The sequence below is a fragment of the Panthera pardus genome, unplaced genomic scaffold (genome assembly GCF_024362965.1).
Source record: "Panthera pardus isolate Hobbes unplaced genomic scaffold, ASM2436296v1 HiC_scaffold_20, whole genome shotgun sequence".
In the NCBI taxonomy this organism is placed as follows: domain Eukaryota; kingdom Metazoa; phylum Chordata; class Mammalia; order Carnivora; family Felidae; genus Panthera; species Panthera pardus.
In genome coordinates, this window is record NW_026526766.1 from 12,503,121 (window position 1) to 12,519,315 (window position 16,195).

Here is a 16,195-nt window from a genome sequence, read left to right on the forward strand (position 1 = left end):
GGTGCGTCAGGAGAACCGTCATGAGAATGATGCAGGTGCTCCTGCGAGGGGCACCCGTGTTTCTCCTTCCTCTACTGTGCCCAGAAAACTGGAAGACCGAGCCAGATCTCTAGAGCCAGGGGGTTAAATGAAAAGCTGGATCCTTGGTTGAGGGCTCCCCCGAGAGGAGCGGGGAGCAGAGCAGCGCGAGGCTTCGCCACCTCTGCGACAGGGCTCGCGTGGCTCTCCGCAGCGACAGGAGCCTTTCCCTGCACGTGGTGTCACGGTGTCGGCAGGTTTGCATTGGCAGCGTAGCTGGACGTGTGACCCGGAACAAGTTAATGGACGCTTCTGGGCCTGCTTCATGTTCTGTGAGATGGAGAGAGCGATGTCTCCCTCTCGCGGGGAGGTAGCAGGGTCACGGGAGATGACGCCTGGCACGTGCCTGGCACGTGTTTGCTCCTTGCTTAACCCTTTCTGTATTAGTGTCCTCCAGCTGCCAGAACAAACCGGTGACTTAAAACAGCAGTAAGTTTATTTTGTCCGGGCTCTGGAAGTCAGGACTGTGAAGCGAAGGAGTCTGCGGGCTACACTCCCCTGAGGCTATCAGGACAGGATCTGTTCTTCTCCTCTTCCGGCTGCAGGTGGCTCCAGGCGCTCCTTGGCCTGGGGCTCTGCCACTCCCATCACTGTCTCCACCTTTACCCTGTCTGTTACTGTCTTCTGTCTCTGGGAAGGGCACTTGCCCTTGACTTGGGGCCTTTAATAATGCAGGGTGATCTTACCTCAAGATCCCTAACTGAATTACCTCTCCACAGCACCTCTTCTAAATAAGGTCACATTCACAACATACCTTTTTTTTTGGGGGGGGGGGGGAAGGGGGGAGGGCGCTACCATTCAACCCACTCTAATACCTAATGCTTATTGAGCGCCTTCTACAGGCCAGAACTTTGCGTGCATTATTTAATCATTCCATTAAGCTAAGTCTTGGAGGAGAGAGTCCTGGGTAGTTCTCATCTGGGGGTCTGATGCTGTTTTTTCCAGGGGTTAAGGCAGTGCTTGGCTCCATGGCTCCATGATTAGAGACCGAAGGAAGTGGGTTAATGCACGTAATTCCTAGATTTTGTGGATTCCCTCCTTGGCTCTCTCCAGGTGCAATATCCTTTCCCCTGTCTGCAAAATGTCTGTGGTGGACACCAGTGTGCTGTCCGGATCCTCCTTCAAGCAGGGACTTGTCATCCCAGCTGCTGGGATTGTCGTCATCGCACGGCCTCCAGTCCTCAGCCCCTCTGGGTCGGCCTCAGTGCAGAAAGCACACCAGGACAGGTGTGGACCACATCCGTCAGTGACTGACGGAAGCAGCAACACCAAGCAGCTGGACATATCAGCCCAACGTGGGATAAACTGGGTGGGCCATTTCGCCACCAGAGTTCCCTGTGGGGTCAGGAGAGACTCTGTGTGACCTGTGCTGCAGTGTCTCCCTCAGCCCAGTCCTGCCTCCTCCTCCCTTCCACACATGCTGAGCCCAAGGGCACCACTTAAGGAATTTTTTTATGTTTGTTTGGTTTGTTTGTTTAGAGAGAAAATGCACGAGCCGGGGAGGGGCAGAGAGAGTACTCCAAGCAGGCTCCACAATGTCAGGGCAGAGCCCTCCCTACTCAGGGCTCCAACCCGCGAACCGTGAGCCCCCTAGTAAACAGCCTGCACATGAACCTCCAAACCACGGTCTGCCTCCCTGAGACACCAACCTGCTCCAGTGTCAAAGGGCCATCTGTGCTCCAGATCCTGCAGTTATATGTGAAATGGAAATTTTACTCCAACTAACTTTGTGTTTATGTGTAATGGTTCAGTTTCCCACAGGCAGCAATAAATGTTGTTGCCTTGACGTTTTAATTCATATTTAAACATTTTTGAAGATCTCTTTACGGCTTTGACGTTTTTCATTTTCCTGAGTCTTGGAACCTGCAGGTGAATGTAAGGCGATCTGAAAACTGCAATATTCTGCAGATACCTGGAAAAAGGTGTGCCAGTTTGATGGTTGCTAAAAGCTTGCTTGGTTGAAAATAGTGTTTTGAGGTTTCAAGTGGATTCCTAGCTGTCTCTGCACGTTTCATTAAGTAATTTGATGAAAGTAATCAGATATTTAGCACCATCTGAGCAAGAAATCAAAACAGAACATAAGACAAAGGAGACAGGCTACTCTACCGGTTGAGAGAACAGGCTTTTGGAATAAAGCAGATATGGGTTTCACTATCACTGAAGTCTGCACCTCAGTCTCCTCATCTGTTGAATGGGAGCAATAATAATATTGACATCCCCCCCCACCCCCGAGGGTCCTTGTGAAAGTTGAATGAGATTTTCTATTAAAAAAACATTTATAATAGTAAGCATGTTAAATGGTATTCGTTACTAGCTACCACCTGAGGCAAAGCTTATAAACACACACACCCTAAAGAAATTTTAAATCATTTGGGTCATTGCTCACAGAAAACTCATGAGAATTTGTCCAAGCTTACTTTCAATGGATCGTAAGGGCTTTTTTGTTTTTAGCGACAAAGCTATCAAATTTCTCATATCGAAGGTGACAACTGAATAGAGACCTTTTCAGGCAGTGTGGGTGTGAGTCATGTGGATTTCCAGGGAAAGGCATTTCAAGCTGAAGGAACAGCCAGTGCAAAGTTCTGGGAGGACAGCTAGCTTGGAGCTGAGGACCAGCTGAGAGGTCCATGTGGCTGCAGGGTAGATGAGGTCAGAGATGTGAGGGGAGGGGCAGGTCTTCTAGGACCTAGTAGGTCTTTGTGAAGACTGGGTTTTGATTTGCTGATTTGGGAAGCTGTCACAAGTTTGGAGCCAAGGAAGGACATGGCAGATAGCCCGATTTCTGTGTTGAAAGGATGCTCCTGACCACTGGGTTAGGAATGGAGTGGAGGCCTGCAAGGCAGAGAGACAGGGACCCCACCGTTAGGAGGCTCCTGCAGTCTCCCTAGCTAACGATGGCCACTCAGATCAGGGTGGTCACTGTAGCACGGAACATACTTAGCATCTGCTGTATCTTGAATCCTGAATGGGGCGTTTGATAATGTCCTGAGAGGAAGAGAAGAGTCAAGGATGACTCTATGTGTTTTGTCCTGAGCAATTGGAGGAAAAAGATTCTTTTTAAAAAAATTTTTTAAAGTTCTAGTTAACATACAGTGTAGTGTTGGTTGAATCAAGGAAAATGCAAGGGGAGGGGCACCTGCGTGGCTCAGTCGGTTAAGCCTCAGACTCTTGGTTTCAGCTCAGCTCATGATCTCACGGTTGGGGGGAGGGGTTCCAGCCCCTCACATGGAGCCTACTTGGGATTCTCTCTCTCTGCCCCTCCCCCACTCACTCATATGCTCCATCTCTCTCTCAAAAAAAAAAAATAAATAAGTAAATGAACTTTAAAAAAAATGCAAGGGGTAGCAGACTGGGGAAGGACTATGAGGTATTCATGTTGGGACCTGTTAAGTATGAGATAGCTGTTAAACATCCAAATGAAAATGTTGAGGTGGCCGTGAGATAGAAGCATCTGGAGTCAGTGAGCAGTCTGGGCTAGACATATAAATTTGGGAGTCATCAGGCTATACGGTTGGTGCTCCAAACTACGGGACTGGAGGAAATTACTGAGGGAGAGGGGAGCTAAGAGGACACAGCTTGAGGCACTCCAGTGTTCAGGGCTCAGACAGACCAAAAGCAGCAGCAGCACAGGATATAGGTCAGGAGCTGCCAGTGAAGGACAAGGAAAACCAGGAGAATTTGGAAACCAGGTGAAGGCACGTGAACAGGGCTTTGATGGTTGAACAGGAGTTCGTTAGGCCAGGGCTCCCCAAAGCGAGGTCCCAGACTAGCAGCATCACGATCGACATCTGGAAACCTGATAAGAATGTGCAGAATCTGAAGCCCCAACCCAGGTCTACCAGATCAGAAACTCTGACAGGTGGGGGCCCTCCAGGGGATTCTGAGGCACCCTCAAAAGTTTGAGAACCACCGACCTAGGCACAAAATTGCCTGCACAAAACCGTAAAGGCCACTAAGAAGAAAAAAAAAACGGTCCCCACCACGTTCTTTCCTGGAAGAGAATTTTTAAAAGACACGCTTGGTGCTCAAAGCGCTCACTGTAACCCCTCCCTGACATCACCAGCCCCAGCCCCCACACGCCAATTTAGAAACCTACTAATTTATCATGGCTCTTTGGAGAGGAGGAATGCCCCCATTTTACGGGACAGAGGGAATCCTGAGAACCAGGCATGCCAGACATTCCACTGCTTAAAAAAAGGGGGGTGGTATTCCAGGCTTAGCATTTCTGGGCCCCGAACGCCCAGAGAATACTGAGAACGCGCTGAGATACAAAGCTTATGTCACCAGTTTCCAAGCTTTCCTCTAGGTTTTCCTAGGAGAATTCCACCCTTTTCCATTCTGGGGAGAAGAAGTTAAAATTAGGGCCAGCCTGCAGCCCTGGTGTGCCAGATGCGGGGAAGCTGTCCCCAGAAATAAGCTGGTTCCCACCGCGGATGGGCGGGGCGGGGCCGGGCGCCTCCAGTCCCAGCCCAGCGGAGGGGCTGCTGGAAGGCCTGCCCCCCTCCAAGTGTCTGCAAGAGGTCTGTTCCCGAGCTTTAAAACCCTGAGCCAAAGCCCTGCATCCCGACCTCTCCTCTCCCGGCCAGTCCTAGCTGGCTTTTCAAAAGTGTGCAATTGTCTCCTTCCCGCCCAGCCCAATCCTCGCCCGGGACCAGCTGTGCGCCGCGCCGGCTTCACCCGGGACGCGATCGAGCGGCGCTCCCCAGTCAGGCACCCCCAGCTTTCCGCTCAGCAACCCGAGCCGCTCCGCAAACTTGGGCAGCTCCAAGTGCACGCTCTGCCTCTCGCCTGGTCCGTCCCTGGCGCGCCCGCTCCCCTCCACCGGGGCTGCCTGTCCCAGCGGGCCGGTAGCTTGCACCCCCTTGGGGTCGTCCTCCCTCCCCGAAGCGCGACCATGCTGCTAAGGGGCGTCCTCCTGGCAGTACAAGGTAAGTGCGAGGACCCAGGGGGACCCCCGGGGGGCGCCCTCGTGACCCGCTCCCGCAGCCCCGGTGGCCGGCTTGCCGTCCTGGGCTGGGCTAGCCGAGGGCGCCCCGGGATCCTCTCCGACAGCCGTACCCCTCTCCGAAGCCTGGAGTGGTGCTGCGGGTGCACGCCCGGCCCGCCGGGCAAGCGCCGGGGGCGGGGAGGGTGTAGTGCTGCACCCCTCTCGCGCCGCTCCCGCGCGCATCCCCCTCACTTTCAGCCCGTCCCCCCCCGGGGCGCCCCGAGTTGGTGCAGACGCTCCCAGGCCGAGCCCCAACTGAAACTCGTTTTGTGCCCGCAGCCCTGCAGCTTGCGGGAGCCCTGGACCTGCCCGCGGGTTCCTGCGCCTTTGAAGAGAACACCTGCGGCTTTGACTCGGTGCTCCAGTTTCAGCCCTGGTTTTTAAACGAGGAAGGTAAGGGGGCTCCCGAGCCACCCGGGCCCCGAGGTGAACTTTCCTCCTTGCTGGTTGGCTCTTTCTCAAGGGCAATGCTATCTTGGAGTTAAATCCCCTCCGGAGGAAAAGTGTGAGTCATGGATCCTCCTTCCAACCTTCAGCTGTGCGAGGCCGAGGAAGACGTGGGGGCGGGGATGCCCTTTGTTTACCTGGCCCCCGGGTGGAAGCGCTGAGATTTTCGCTCCCCGCCCCCCAGCACTTCCTAATGGAAGGGAGAAAGGGACACAGCTACTGACTGTCACCCTAGCTGTGTGCCCTCTGCAGGTTGTCAGCCTCTCTGGTCCTCAGTAGACACCTTTACCAGCGGGGAGAGTTGGATGGGAGGTAATTCTGTTCCCACACTGCAGAAATGGTTCCCCAATTCTGTGATGAGACCTCCGTGATAAGAACTCGTGGTTACGCTGTGCCTCAGTGTGTTGCTGCTGACTTCATCCTCGTACTTCTGTGGTGTTTGCAATCCAGCACTTAGCAAAGGAGGAAACGAGTCCATGACTGTGTGCCTGAGGTCACTGGGCTGGAGGCGTTGGTCATCGCCTCGCCACTACATACTGTTTGGGTTCTGGTGACAGTTTAAATGTGGGTCTTCGGATGTTTCTTCTTGCCCTTCATTATGTGGTAAAAACACAAGCAGCCCTCTAGCACTCCACAGCAGGCCCTGGGCTCACCCTCTGCTTTTCTTTCCCCCCCTCGGTGAGTCCATTTGTAGAAGCCTGATGCCCCAGGACATTTGGACTGGGGATAGCCTCCTTTTAAAAACACAGCAGCTTAAAGGAGATCAGCTTCCCCTCTGAGCTGTCCTCTGTCCCCAAGGCGTCCCAGCTGGCTTCCCCCGAGCTGGGTGGAGGCCACACCCCTGCTTCGCACGCACAGCCTGTCACCACAGCTTGCTCTGGCCCACGCTTCTCTTGGGCTTCTGTTGGCCTCTCGGACCCTCACGGGTGGGCGATATTACCCCGTTTTACAAAGGTGGCCATTTCAGTCTCAGAACGGTCAGACGGCTGGCCCACGACACATGGTGTCACTCCACAGCTGGCCCTGAGCTGTCTAGTTAAGGGGAAGAACCTGGAAGGAAGCAACTCAGTAGCAATCTTTATTTATTGCCAACAGTTGCCAGGTCTTGACCGCTACAGTTTACTTCGGGATGGTTGGGGAAAAAGCAACCCCTGACTTCTTACCTGAGGGGTTCCGACCCTGCTGATGGCCTCGGGAAGGTCTCTTTCATCTCGCCACCCCACCCTTTCTTTCCCTGTTGCTGCTGTGGGCGACGCACCCTGAGAGACCACTGGATGTGGACCGTGGGACAGGCATTATTCCCTAGCACTACCAAGCTTCTCAGGCTTCAGCTGCACAAGAATTACCTGGTGTGCGTGTTACACAGATGCTGAGCCCCTCTCCCTCTGCCTGAGTACCAGATTCACTGGGCCTGAGAATTTGCATTTCGAACAAGTTCCCGGGTGTTGAGGCTGGTCTGAAGACGATGCTTTGAGAACCACTGACCACAGTGTGTTTTTACACAACACACATATGCACCCACTCACACGCCTGTCCCCCAGTGCTGGTGGCCCTGAGCAGAGCGGGGATTGGTGAGAAAGGGCCACTGGCATGATGCTGAGACTGAAAACCTGCTTAAATTTTGTGCCCTCAACACGCCTCCTGCCTCACCCTAGTCCTGGCCCCAGGTGAAGGACATCAACATCACCCCTTAATCCAGGAGGCCCAGTCTCAGAGCCCCCACCCCCAGCAGGGTGGCCCCTCACGGCCTGCTCCGGGGTCAGTGGACGCGCCACAGCCGGCTGAGCTTAACCCGCCTTCCAGACCCACAGGAAATGCTGGCTTGGCCCGTTTGCACCCAAGTGGCAGTTAAACAGCGCCCCTTCGGGGAAAACAGGAAGATGCTTATAATAGGAGTAGGTGATTATGGTTTAATAGTATAATGGAAGCACTGTTGCTTTCCTTCTAGCTTTCTTTCTCGCTTCTAACGGCCACTGCTTTCTGGCTCAGGATCAGGACTACTGGCTTGGCTGGGGGGAAGTTAATTCATTCTCCTCTGAGCCTTCCCGGCAGAAGACAAGAGGCAGGGTAGGCCTCATTCTCTGGAGAGCAATGTTTTCCAAAGGCCAGAACTTGGACGCGACCAAGCGCCCTCCAGAGGGGCAGTGAGGTGTGCGCCTGCCGAGAGGCCATCGCTAAGAATTTCCGTTGTAAACCCGTTCTTAGGTTGGTCAATTAAAGATGATAAAATCAGCAGAGGCGGCAGTTTGGCAAGCTGTGGCCAAGCCTCTCTGCAGATTTACTTCAACTTGCTGCAGGAATCCTTTGAGACTGGTTCCATCCACCGCCACGTGTTGAATACACCATAGAAAGTTGTAGGTTTCAGAGACCTTTGCCCACGAGTATTTGGCATACAAATGGCACTTTCTGTATGTCCTCGGTCAGTAGGTTAATTTGCGGGGAGGAGGCCCAGTGCAGGGAATTAAGTAGGGAAACTGCGAATTGGAATCTCATCACAGGAAAATCAAATCTGGGGTAATTGTGTCAGGCCCTTGCTCAAAATATCCCTCCGCTGCCCCAAGTTGTGTGTAAGGTCCGTTCTTTGGTGTATTTCCAGTATTAGGTCTCTAAGAGTCTGTCACTGCAATTCCAATGTCTCTAGTTCATGGCCATCTTGAAATATACTTGATCTCCACTGGGCATGGGATGGCTGAGTTTTGACCAGTATTGTTTGCTTGGATTGTGTACCACAATGGAGGGTGCCCCCAGAACAGGGCGGGGGCACCAGTGCCAGTGATTAGATGCTGCAGTCCAGTCTTGTCTGCTTTCTAGATTTGCTAACATTGCCCAATTTAGTTTAATTTCCCTCTACACTTTTTGGAGAATATTTTTATTTCCTCTAAGTTGTCAAGGGAAGTGAGATTATGTTAGACTCAAACTGGAATTCACGTCTAAATTTTAGGTTTGAATTAAATCCAGGAAAGAAGAGATCTATTTAATCCTATAAAAATCTTCTTTATTCCTTCATTCATCCTGTTTAAAAAAAAAAAACAAACTTGTTTATTCATTCACAGTTCAGAGAATACTGGAAGCTCTTTGGATAGTGGTCCTCAGGTGAAATCGAGACTGTTGGTTCCATTTACCCAATGCCAGCTGTGGGGGCAGAAGCCCTTTGGCTGAGGATTCTTGGAACCCAGTAAGTTGGCCTCACACTGGAAGAGTCACAATCAAATGAATCATCGGGTGAATTTTGGCTCCACTTCAGGCTGTGGACACCTTGGCTTAGCACCTTTGACCTAACTCTATAAGGAAGCCATTGGAGGAACTGAGGAAGGGGGGGGAGGTAAAAACCCAGACCAGGTACCGCTCCTTAACTGGAAGCTGAGAACGCTAAGCCCCCCAGAGGAAGGCAAATAAAGAAACATGTTAGGTGAACGGGCGATAAACAAGGAAATTCAAAGCACTTGTTTGTAGGGAATGCGTCTTTTGCACAACAGTGGGGGTCAGGGTTTGAGGAATGGCCTAATATGGAAGAGTGTGGATGGTATTTGTGCCTCGGAGCGAGTGATGCTATCTGAGGCAGGAAGACAGGCTACAAGGTTTGGCATTACCAGGGGGTAATGTGGGGGACGTGGTAGAGTGCGCTGAACTCACTTTGTAAGTACGCGCATATGTCTTTCTGACGCCCCCGCTCTTTGTCCAAACCCATTTCTTCTCTCTTACAGACACTTTCAGCTACTTGGCCATCTGAGTTTCGGTTCTGTGCTCTGTCATGTGCCAGTTATTATTTAAAATGATAAATCCCACCTGATATTCCACCTACAGCCAAAAGTCTGCCTGGGAGCCCAAGAGGCCTTCTTGGAAGAGGGAGACCTCCCTTCCTGTGAGTCACAGGAGTCCTCCCTTCCTGTGAATTACAGCTCTTTTCCTGACTCTGGGAGAATCACCTTAGCATCCCCCCGACACTACCAGTTCATCAGGTAGTTCCCGCCCCCATGGGCCTGCTTAGACCCGCGTTGCCTCTGCCTGTTGGTCTCTCAGTACACTCTCAGTAGAAACACACTCCCATGTTGTGTGGAGACTGGAAAGCAGCACATTCTGGCGTATTCCTTTGATGTCCCTTGGAGACACAGTCAATCCCAGGAAATGGCCAAGTTACTCCTGCAGTATCACATGCCTCTCCCTGGGGCTGCCCTGGCTAGTGCTGCTCTCAGGTTGACCATAGCTGCCGTGTGCTGTGCCTGAGCCCAGCTTGACTCTGCCCTGGCCCTGCCTAGGATCCTAGATCTAGAACTGGGCTTTGGAATTCATCCAGTGCAACCTCCTCATTTTACAGGGGAGCATGCTGGGGCCCACACAGGCTGCCAGTCATGGTCATGGACCAAGCAGGGGACAAGGCCTCACTTCCTTGGCTCTCCACTTGTTCTATGCTTCAGCCTTAGTGCACTTCTCCTAACATCCCTGTCACTATGGGTCCTGGGCCCTGGAGCTTTGGTGTATTAATTATAAAATGTTGGAAAGTCTTCATCAGGGAATTAATTATATATTTCATACATATGGAAGAACATGGGTTCCAAAGGCACAGTGCTTTGGGCCTAGCAAACCCATAAAGCACTACATGTTATGCCATCTTGTGTATTGATTCACTCTTGCAGAGCTGTAGACATCCCACCTGCCTATAATCTTCAGCATACAGAAAAAGACCTGGCATATCGGAGATGCTCAATAAATATTTGTTGAATGGATAAATTTGCTCAATGAGTAATTCTAGTATTGGATGATTGAAAAGCCCTTATGCGTTTTCGTCTGTGCTCCCGGTTCATTCAAAGGTATTTCTTCATCTGTCTGATTGATGGCATGGAGTCTTTTATGAGAGTCCTAGCCAAACTGATCTCTTATCCCCTAAGCTCTTGGGCAGGTCCCTACCCCTTGGCCTCCCTGTCCATCAGTCTGGGTTCTTGGTTTCTCTTACCTGGCCCCTCCACTTGGGATTTAACCTGCCTGGACTGGCTATATCTGCCTGCTCCTCCCTGTCTTGACTGACTTTTTTGGACATAGGCTCTGACAGGCCCAACCTCCTTCCTATCAAGGCCAACACCTCATCTGGGTTTTTACCCTACTCAAATTAGCGTTGCCCAACAGGAAGTGGCTACCCAGCTCCTGTCCTCATCCCCCACGAAGCACCTTAGGAGTTTTACGATGCTTCCCTTCTCATAACTGCACAAGTCAGCTGTGGTCACCATATGTTGGGAGGAAAAAAAGAATCCCTTGTCGTAGGACTTTCTGCTTTCATTAACACCTTCAAATCCCCTAGCATACAGTTAGCATGTTTTGTGACTTGCATCTTGGCATATAGTATTTATAAAAAATTCGGATTCTTAAAATAGCACAACCTCCTTGCTAGGTCACCCCAGCAGTGGACCTACTTCTATCTCTTGTTAAATAATATTTGATTTTTAAGAATTTAAGTGAAACCCCATTATGTCAATGTAAGTGATGGGTATCTTAATACATACAGCTGGTAGGTAGTGATGGGTATCTTAATACATACAGCATGTGTAACTACCGTTACACATGGTCGTGACATCTTGGTTGTTCTCTGTATATATCAAATGTGTTTATAAATATCATATCATGTATATGGGAACATATCAGTAATTACCAATGATATATATATGAAATACCTACAGGAAGAAGGTAGTGCTTAACACAGATGAACATATTGCTAATGATAAATGAGGAAGTTATTTAAAAGCAAGGAACTTGCACAGTATATCAGAAGTTTCTGTTGTATGTATTAGGCCATGCCTAGTTAAGCAAAGCAGAATGTCTTATGTAATTTTGGCAAAGCATTCCCAACAAAAATTAAGAATTTATAGAGAATTCTCATACTATGCATTAAACCAGTGGTTCTCAACACTGACTGGATGTTAAAATCACCTAAAAATTTCTTTGAAAATTGTCATGTCAAGGTCCCACCCCAAGAGATTCTGATTTATTTGGCCAGAAATAAGACCAGACTTGGCATAGTTAATCAATAAACAAACACTAACAAATGAACAAACTCCCTAGGTGATTCTCATATGTGCCCAGGGTTGAGGACAGTGCTTTGTAAGGACTGCCAACTGTCCACCCCCTCCAGATGTAAGAAAGAAGAAATGCCCTCTTGTTAAGAATCCTTTGAATCTGGGGTGCTTGTGTGTCTCAGTTGAGTGTCTGACTCCTGATTTTGGCTCAGGTCATGATCTCACAGTTCATGGGTTCAAGCCCCATGTTGGGCTCTGCACTAACAGCTTGGAGCCTACTTGGGATTATCTCCTTTCTCTCTCTGCCCCTTTGGCTCATGCTTGCTCTCTCTCTGTCTCTCAAAATATACAAATAAACCTAAAAAAAAAAAAAGTATCCTTTGATTCTCAGTTGCCAGGAGAACCTGCACAGTGCCTAGAGTAGCACTCAAGGCCCCCCATGATTTGCCCCAAATCATAAATCTGCTCCCTTCCCTCCTGTTAATCTCTAATGTGCTGTTTGTCAACACACCCTTTAATTTCTTGCCTTTTTCTGTATTTGTATTGTTCTCCACATCTGTTTTCTGCTTTTTTATTCCCCTGATCCATCTTGGCCTATTGAAATCCTACTCTCCACCCCCCACCCCGCCCCCCATGCCTTAAGGTTTGGCTCTTTTTTTTTTAAGTGTATTTATTTATTTTGAGAGACAGTGGGAAGGGGAGGGGAGGGGGGGAGAGAGAAGGAGAGACAGAATCCCAAGTAGGCTCTGCATTGTCAGCACAGAGCCCAATATGAGGCTTGATCTCACAAACTGTGAGATCATGACCTGAGCTGAAATCAAGAGTTGGGTGCTTAACTGGCTGAGCCACCGAGGTGCCCCAAGACCCAACTCTTTCTTGAAACATTCTCTGAGTTTCCCCGGTAGATGAACATCTCCCTCCCCTCCCTTCCCCTGGCCTTCTTCACTTCCCACTGTGTGTCTTCTCCTTCGCCCCTCCTTGTCAGGGTCCCCACACCTTCACCTGGCCAGGACCTTACATCTTTGAGGACAGGGATCACATCCTCTCCACAATGACGGACAAGCAGCATGTGGTATCAGCAAACACTTCAAATTTAATCAATCTCTAAAGCCCTTGTTGAGATTAATAGAAAAAAAAAAAAACCCAACCCTTGCCATGTTCCCCTGTGGTAAAAGAGGTTGTGTTTAATAATCCTTCCTACTGTAGGACTTCAAGGACTTTGGAGCTAGTGTTTTAATTTCAAAGTATAGCAGGAAAGCAGTGTTTCAGCTTGTCTCACCCGCAGGTGGTCTGTTCCATCTCTGACATACCGAGGGACAAATAGCCCTTGGATTATTGACTCATTACAGCTACCTAAGACCCTTGATCCTCTGTCATCACAAACAATCACAATGCAACCTTGAGAGTGACACTGCTCGGTCTGTAAAGTATTTTTAGCAAAAGATTATCAGACTTTAAGTTAGCTTTTGAGAGCTGTTTTTCCAAAGGAACTCAAGTGTAAGACACCAACAGTAGCAACCCTGATGGATAAAAGTGGGTAGAGATATTTGCTCTTTGAAGAAGCCCTTGCATATGGACATGGCAAATGAGAAAACCAAAGGATTGGGCTTGTGATTTAGTGAGATCTGTCAGAATATTTGCCTCCTCTACGTTATAAGAAAGTGATTTGTGTTTTGGGTGATTCTGAGGCAAAGAATAAGATAATAAAACAGAACAAAATGGACCATAACTTCATAGTGTCATGAATGAATCATACATTTTATAGAAAAAGCATCTAAGAATATCCATTCTACCAATGTGCATTTGGAGTGCCTATAATCTATCAGGCATTATATTAGTAGTCAGAGTACATAGAGAACAGGGAGTACGTACATGACCATGGTCCCTGCCCTTGGGACCCATACACAATAGGAGGAGACACGAATCTATAATTATGGTAGAGAGCAAACAGAACTGTACATAGTAAAGGATCTTCATTGTAAACAGCATAAGTTTGCTACTTAAATAAAGCAGAAAAGAAGCTTATTGGAAAAGTAGCAGCTTTCAGAATCAACAGGAAGTCTAGAGAGCTATATTTGGGCAAGAATAAGGAGTGCAAAGTGTAGGCAAGACCCTTCTGGAGGAACCATTTGTGTGACTTTGTTACTGGTCTGCTGGACCTGCCTGTTCATTATTCCTGTGGACAGTGGGTAGTGATGTGGCCTGCTAACCAGTCTAGTAGCTGTGAGGAAGGTTGATTTGAGGGAGATATGACTGGCAGTGGGGAGGCTTATCAGGGGACAATCCAGTGGTCCAGCTGAGAGTGGATGAGGGCTTGAAATGGGACAGGGGTAGCAGGAATGAAAGGGAGAGAGTAAATAAAATACCAGAAAGGGGACTAAATTGGCAGGATTTGTTGATTGATGGGGTGGGATGAATCAGAGGCAGAGTGACTCCCTGGCTTCTAGGGGGGGCAGCTGTTTGGTGGTGACCATAGTTGGGGGATTTCAGGAGCGGCATCATGTTAGGGGAGAAGGTGTGTTCCATTCTGAGTTGCATGGGAAACATCCAGGTGGAACCCTTTGATTCAAGAATCTGAAGGTCAGGTACAACCTGGGCAGGACTATGGCCTTGGGAATCTTCAGCATGAAGACAGCAGTTGAAATCTTGAGCAGGAATGAGATCATCCAAGAAGAACCATCTTGAGGTGGAGCCTTGACCTCACCGTGAAGATTAGGCATCCAAAAGGGGTGGTGGAATGAGAGATACAGGAGGAACCAGGTGTGTGTGAAGAGAATTAGGGAAGTATAGGTCACCGGAAGCCAAAGCAATTCGAAGTTTCAAGAGGAGCATGTGACCGGCAGGGCCGAGGGCAGCACAGAGGTGTGCGTAGAGGACTTATCTGTTGGAATTGACATTTTGGTTTCCATGGAATGAGGAGGACAGAGAATTCTTGGCAAAGAAATTTGGGTGTTCTCCCTTTCTTAGAGAGAGATTCAACCAGACCTACCAAAAAACTTGAGATGACAGGTTTTTGTTTTTATTTTGTTTCACTTTTTTTTTCTTTCTTTTAGGGAGGGGAGACTTGAGTTTGTTTATGGACTAAGTGGAAAGGACCAGCAAGAAAGTTTCTGGAGAGAGGGGGCCATCTTCATTAGCTCTGCATTAGATCCAATTTCCACTTGGATAATTCAGAAACGTCAAGAATATATGAATCTCACAGACCCATGCAACCCAGGAGCCCTCCACCAAATGGCTCAGTAACACTTGAGTGTCAATTTTAAAATGCAGGAAATTTTATTTCTACTGTAAATGCAGAGGATGTAGGAGGTTAGGCTGAATCTGTGGTACTTACGATGCATCCTGGAACCCTCTTCATAAGAACCAAAAACAAACCTTTCATAAGTGATAGGGGAATCTTTAGGTATAAGGAAACTTTAATGGCGATGTGGATTCTATTTCTTTAGAAGAATGGTTCCCAGTGAGAAGTGTGACGTGAAACCTGACGAAATAGTTATACAGTAGCTTCTTACATAGCCAGGTTCTGTGATCCACAGGTAGCATTTCATGGCGTGTGCCAAGGACACTTGTCCTTATGTCTGACCTGCATGACAGTCCTGGGGGTGGTTATTATCAGTTATTACCATATTTTGCAGATGAGAAAGAATGAGATACGGAGAGATTAAGATAACAGGCCCAGGGCAACTGGAGAGTTGGAGAGTCAGGATATGGACTGCAGCCCACCCAGCTGCAAAGACTTGAGCTTCTCTTGGCCCTGGGCTCCCTCCCATCAGTGAGTATGATGATGCCTTTGTACTTACAGAGGTCAACCCCAAGGACGACTGACCTGCAAGATTTAGGCTTCTCTAGAGATAGTGGAAAACCTCTGCAAAATATTGACGATGTCCTGACATTCCAGCTCTGGGGTTCTGGGCCCCAGCTACACCTGCCGTGCGGTGGTGAGGCTTTGGAATCAAGCAGGCATCAAGCAGAGATAGAGAAACATAATTTTACTTATTTTTGTCCACAACAGATGAAAGTTTACTTTTGGAACCATTTTAAGGATTCTCTTGTCAGTCCTCAGCGTAATCTTGGCAGAGAACTTGGGGAAAAATTTATAGCTTGACCTAAGACACTTTGGCAGTCCTAAGGAGTACTCCTCAACTTGAATTCATCCATCCCTACAGTGAAAGAATCAGAAGAGTACACAGATAAGTGTATTTTTTGCAAGCCAGTGGCCCCCCTGGACGAGAAGTTTGGTATGTACTCATTCTCTTACTCTTAACAGGATGGCAGTGTTGCTCTACAGCAGTGTGACACAGAACTTAGGTCTATGCTTAGAAAAATTTCCATTCCTTATTTGACAAACTTTTGCTTCACTGCCAAGGAGAACTCAAGTGTTATTTGGGGCCATGCTTATAAAAATGAAGATGACTTTAATATGCTTTAACTTCACCGAGAAGCTACCTTCTCTGCTCACTAATATTGTATGACTGAAACCATCTTGCCTGAAACTGTAACTTCACATTTCTTTTTTTAAGCTTCTGTAGATTTCTTCTGTGTTTGTGACTATTAAAAGTGGATAATAGAGAATGTTTCTTTGAAGGGTGTTATGACCGTGCATTAGTGCATTTTAAAATATAAGCTTTATGGAAACCCTTTGGTTTTCCATTACAAATCCTGAATCTTAAATCACACC

General features: G+C 48.6%; 1 protein-coding gene across 7 annotated transcripts in view; it reads left to right on the top strand.

Moving 5' to 3' along the window:
• The window catches only part of MAMDC2 (MAM domain containing 2), a 402,628-nt gene that overhangs the window by 249,229 nt on the left and 137,204 nt on the right, over positions 1-16,195 (top strand). For all 7 annotated transcript variants that reach the window (XM_019463631.2, XM_019463629.2, XM_019463628.2 and 4 more), the window contains 2 exons: positions 4,712-5,006; positions 5,345-5,458. In XM_019463631.2, the coding sequence (XP_019319176.2) occupies positions 4,712-5,006; positions 5,345-5,458 (409 nt within the window). The remainder of the gene's footprint in view (positions 1-4,711; positions 5,007-5,344; positions 5,459-16,195) is intronic.